General features: G+C 40.0%; 2 protein-coding genes across 2 annotated transcripts in view; one reads left to right on the top strand and one right to left on the bottom strand.

Annotated features, from left to right (window-relative positions):
- Positions 1–2,255: 2,255 nt before the first annotated feature.
- On the bottom strand, positions 2,256–3,128 carry LOC137972609 (uncharacterized). Its single transcript, XM_068819351.1, has 2 exons — positions 2,986–3,128; positions 2,256–2,816 (listed from the first exon to the last, which is right to left on the bottom strand). The coding sequence occupies exons 1-2, from the start codon at positions 3,126–3,128 to the stop codon at positions 2,318–2,320; spliced, it is 642 nt and encodes a 213-aa protein (XP_068675452.1). The 3' UTR covers positions 2,256–2,317.
- Positions 3,129–3,174: 46 nt separating this feature from the next.
- The window catches only part of LOC137973991 (uncharacterized), a 9,187-nt gene continuing 7,361 nt past the window's right edge, over positions 3,175–5,000 (top strand). Inside the window, exon 1 of the mRNA XM_068820906.1 lies at positions 3,175–3,389. The gene's annotated coding sequence lies outside the window, so the exon portion shown is untranslated. The remainder of the gene's footprint in view (positions 3,390–5,000) is intronic.

Genomic DNA, 5,000 nt, shown 5'->3' with positions numbered 1-5,000 from the left:
AAAGAGTTATCCAGAATAATTTAAACTTTCACAATCACACAACAGCATTGCAGCTACAATTTTATGTATTACTCACCTCACTTTTCCAGAGTTGTACTTGTCAAGTCTGTCAACAATCATGTCCATCAAAGAGTTATTGAAAGGAACATGATGCTGGAGACAGATTTCTCTTTAGCTATGAAAAAGAAAAGTTTGCATCAACTCACAAGCTAAAGGGGAGCCCCAGGAGGAGGAGGGGGGAGAGTAATTTGCTACTCCCCCCTGGATGGGATGCTAGTCCATCATAGTGTTGTATTCAATAGTACATCCCACTAAAGGCCGATTTACACTACAGAAAACAGTGGGTCCGGACGGATTAAAAAGTGGTTTGGACCAATTTGTTTTACCGTTTACACAGCCATCAATTTGGTTTGGCTCATCATAAAACTGGCCTTCAGGCACCGTTCCAACCACTCTCTTTATACTGCTGATTTTCAGAGTCTGGACCAGATTTTTATTTGAGTTGGAGCAGAGACATGTTTACACAGCTCTCTTGGCCCACAATAAGGGGTCTGGACTCGTTTTTCTTCAATTTTGGGGTCATAAGCAAAACCAAAAAAAAGCAGGTTTGGAGCCATTTCATAAAAACAATATGGAACAGATAGTTTACAACCTACTTTGTGTAAATGGGACTTTATATAATATCTAATGGTGTGCTTGCCCCCCATAATATTTGATGAGTAAAATTGTTTGGCATTAGACAGAGTAAAATCTATTACGTCTACAATCTCGGACAAAACTGTTGAGACAGTAACACAAATTCGCCTTCATTTTTAAATATCCCTACTTACTCTCCCCTTACCACTCCCCTCCCCCCCTCCCTCAGTCAATGTTGCTGAGTATCATCATATGTTCTACAGTATATTTCTGCCCAAGAGAAATCAACATTGAGGTTAGGGGGGGGGGGGGGGTGGAGGAGGGAAAAGGGCAGGTTTCAAGCGGTAAATTTGGATAACTTGTTGAACTATCAAAAGTGTTCTTTTGTCTCAACAGGTTTTGTCCGAGATTGTAGCTTCAAGGAGTCAATGTGTTGAAGGGGAAATAGATTTTGGGTGGCTGTAGGGGTAAAATGTTAAGCCATTCACTCCTGAAGTTTCCACTTTTAATAAGGAAAATTGCCTTGCGTTAGATCAAGTGAGAAGTCAATAATTTGACTCACCTTATTTTCTTGATCTATACTGAAAGTTAATGGCACCTTGTTTTTATCCTCTTTACTTTCTGGCCCTGAACACTTTGCAATGATAAATTTACTACAAAAGAGTGTTCAAAGTGATCCTCACACTTCAATGGACAATTGAAGCAGTTGCCTCTCATGGAAACCTCAAAAATTCAGGTGCCTTCAAACAGGATTCCCTCAAAACCCGTTTCAACTCAGTGGTGGATCAAGGAATTTTCTTAAGGGGGGGGGGGGGTTGAATTGAAAGAATTGAAGTATGTACTCTGACAAAAGTCCAGATAGTTTAGGCTGCCATTGTGACGTTGCTTATGTTTTGCATTATAAGGAGAGACGAATGGGAAAATCCGAGACTCACTGAGAGGCCGAGACCAAAACATCCGAGACTTCACACCAAAATAAATGCAATATATATGAGACTTCGAGGCTCTTTGCAAAGACTGTCACGATTTCGAGATTGGATGAAAAGTTTGCAGGTGTGAAGATTTTGGAGGTACCATTTGTCACCCCTACTATGATAAAAAGTTCACTTCAGGTAAACAGTATCTGTTCTAGGAAAAATAAAAAATACAATAAAAAGAAGATAAATAGATCGAAATACTGTGTTACAAAAGTAGAAAATAAATAGATTTTAAGTCAAGGAAATCAGATACTTGGGTGGTACATTAATACATCCTATGCGAAGAGAGAGGCCATCCAGATTTGAAATAATAAAACTTGCATATTGTAAGATAATTTGTAAATTGACTTAATTAAAAGAAAAAGGAGGAAAAAATGGTTTGTGGTTATTACCCTCCTTCCTCCCCTCCCCTCCCCCGCCCTTTGTCTGCCCCTGAAACTTACAGCATAACACTGGAATTACATTAAAAAGAGATGTTATTATGCAGTAAACAACCTGGGGCCAGTTGTTCAAACATTGGATAGCGCTATCCACCGGATAAATCACTATCCAGCTGATAAAAACTAGCAAGACCAATAGAGTTAACCATTGGTTAGTGATTTATCCAGTGGATAGTGCTATCCCTTGTTTAAACAACTGGGGTCTGACATGTTAGCATTTTCTACAGTCTTGTACCTTTTGAGAAGATAAAAATTCTTCCCCTGCTATACTATCTTTAGGGGCAAAGTAGTTTCCCCAGGGGAATCCTTAGATATGTTTTGTCGAAGACGATCACTTGGGTTAGATGACATGTCAATTTGCTGCGACATCTGAAACTCTCTAGTGGCAGTCGGACGAACTGAATTACTGAGAAATTTCAAAAGTTGCTCATAGTTTATCCAGTTCGGTCGGTGAGCTAACATAAACAAAGATAGCACCTCGTTTAACAGATCTCCCCTAACAGGGATTTGTAACCTAAAAAATTCTCTTTCGATTTGATCCGTGGAGACAAAGCCCGACAAAGTTGAATCAAATCCTGCGAAGTTCATATAGGCATCTCGTAGTTTCAGCGTATCAAATCCCAACAACACAGAACCGACTTTCGAAGCAAGGCCGCTCGCCTTGTCAGAATCAATGACCGGTTTCTTTTTAATAGGTGGCAAAACAGGGGACGAATTCGGCGAAGAAAACTTTCTAATTCTCGAGCCTTCAAGCCCGCTGCTACTACGTATACGAAGATCAAGTTCGGGACCGTCTTGTGACTGACTTTAAAATTTTTCTTGGCGGAGTATTATTGTGGTTTGACTATGAAGGAGCAGATATCGTAGAGGAACTTCCTGAGCTTGAAGCCGACAAAACCGAAGAGCTCCGGTGAGCTTGTTGCCCTTGAAACCTCGAGCCTTCCAGGTTACCCTTGAGTTGGTCGTTTAGTGGCTTTCCATACTTATCAACTGCAATCTCCACTCGCTTTCCTCCTATTATCTTAACTTCCAGAAGAGGTTGGTCGTCTTTTCCAAACGGAGGCAAGCCAGCCATTTTGAGGTGTTTTATTCACATTGCACTGGCATATTTTAAGAAAATAAGGATGTCAGAGTTCACCAGTTGTAGTTGTTGCAGCCATTACATGTTGTCAGGGGCAGAATAATTACGCTTACAAAAGGCGTAAATAAAGAAAACTCCAGTCTCTTTCGGTTGTAATCGTTTTATGTCAATGCTGCAAATTTGGAGTTCACAAAGCAAGTGTCGGAGGTCTTTTTGTGTTCTTTTTGCCTTAAGGACCACAAAGGAAATCGTCGTGTAAGTACCTTCCAACTTGTGAGATCTCTTGCAATTGGATCTGAGGATATGGTGGTATCTGTTGAGTTTAACAAATTGTAAAGGTTTACCTTCCGGCTTGTTGCTCGGGTTGCTGAAGGACACGTCATCACTAAGACAGTGCAGTTTCCTTGATAACTAGGTAACTAACGACTCTTCAAATTTGCAGTCTCTAGCTTTTAAAACGTCTTCAAATTTCGCAGATGGTTGACTAGCCGACTCACAAGCCCATGCAAAGAAAAACACGGTCCTCATTCTATTTCTAAACTCGCGGGGCTGAATTTGACCGGGTGCAATTGACAACTTGGCAGGGTGAAAGATCTCATGGATATACTCACCACGAGTCCCCTAGGTTAAACTCTCATTTTACAGATTAAGTCTGAGGACTAAGTCTGACAGAACTGACCGGCCAGACCGAGCATTTGGAAGGACTAACTCTACAACGCTTTCGAATTAACACACTTGGAGGATGATATAAACTCCTCCAGAAGAATACGAGGGATTATCATGCAAGTGTTCCTTCAAATTGTTGCATTTTCCTTGCAAACTGACGGGTCTGGCCGGCCAGTTCTGACAAAAGGAAAGCGCCCTAAGTCTTGGCAGAGAAGCGGAAGGGTAGTAAACGCTTTTGGATGTCCACGTTTATATGCAACCAACTTTATTCATGTGGGAATGTGTTAAGCCAATACCAGCAAATTAGGGACACTGAAAACTTGTCGAAGTCGAATACAAAAGCTAATAGACAAAGATGCACAAGGCTGTCTTATTTTTTACGTGGGATGCCGAAGGCATACCACGTCTTAAAACCGGGCTGGATTCTTTTTTTTGTTGGTAGTCACAAATGTGACACGATTACAAAGGATTCTGACTATATTTTTTATATGTCGGGTAAATCCAAGACCATCAGCGGTTTCACGGTCTCCCGAGAATTCAGGTCAGAAAGAATCAGGCGTCATTTCCACGGATTTTTCTCGATTAAAATAAAGGGAAATACGTTCAATTGTGAATTATAAAACTTGAGATTTCCTTCAAAATTAAGAAAATGATAAAAGATGTACGTATTTTTTAATTCGAAGTAAAGGTCCATTTAAGCTCCGTGAGATGAGTCTAGAACTAACAAATCCAAAAATAAACTGTGATCAAGTAGCCAGGCTGACGGCAAATGGGACGTTCATAATTTTTTTTTAGAGAGGATTTCCGGCTCAGGTTGAGATCTCGGCTAGCGGATACTACAAACAGGCCCTACGTTACGTAGTTCCTCTGTGAACAAATCAAAATAGAGTTTTTTGTAACACTGGCAATAAATACTATTAAACAAAAGTTGATTTAAGTTATTGTTCTGGTAACTTGACAAAAACCTTGGCAAAAAATGTTCCAAATTCAATGTTCAAAGAGATTGGAAACCCTCGGGAAGGAGATATATTGTAATTGAGCTGGCTGCTTACGGGAATGTGAGAATACGGAGCTTGTATGGAAGTTGAATTAAACTGTTTTTTTAAAAATTATTTTTTTGTTTTTGTTTTTGTTTTTGGTGCTCGTAAGTAGAACTGTCCGCTTTAAAAGATCTGGACTGTACGTAATAAAGGAAATAAA

Source organism: Montipora foliosa, chromosome 10, assembly GCF_036669935.1.
Source record: "Montipora foliosa isolate CH-2021 chromosome 10, ASM3666993v2, whole genome shotgun sequence".
Classification (NCBI taxonomy): Eukaryota; Metazoa; Cnidaria; class Anthozoa; order Scleractinia; family Acroporidae; genus Montipora; species Montipora foliosa.
The sequence above is the reverse complement of the archived record's forward strand: the minus strand, read 5'-3'. Positions and strand labels throughout refer to the sequence as shown.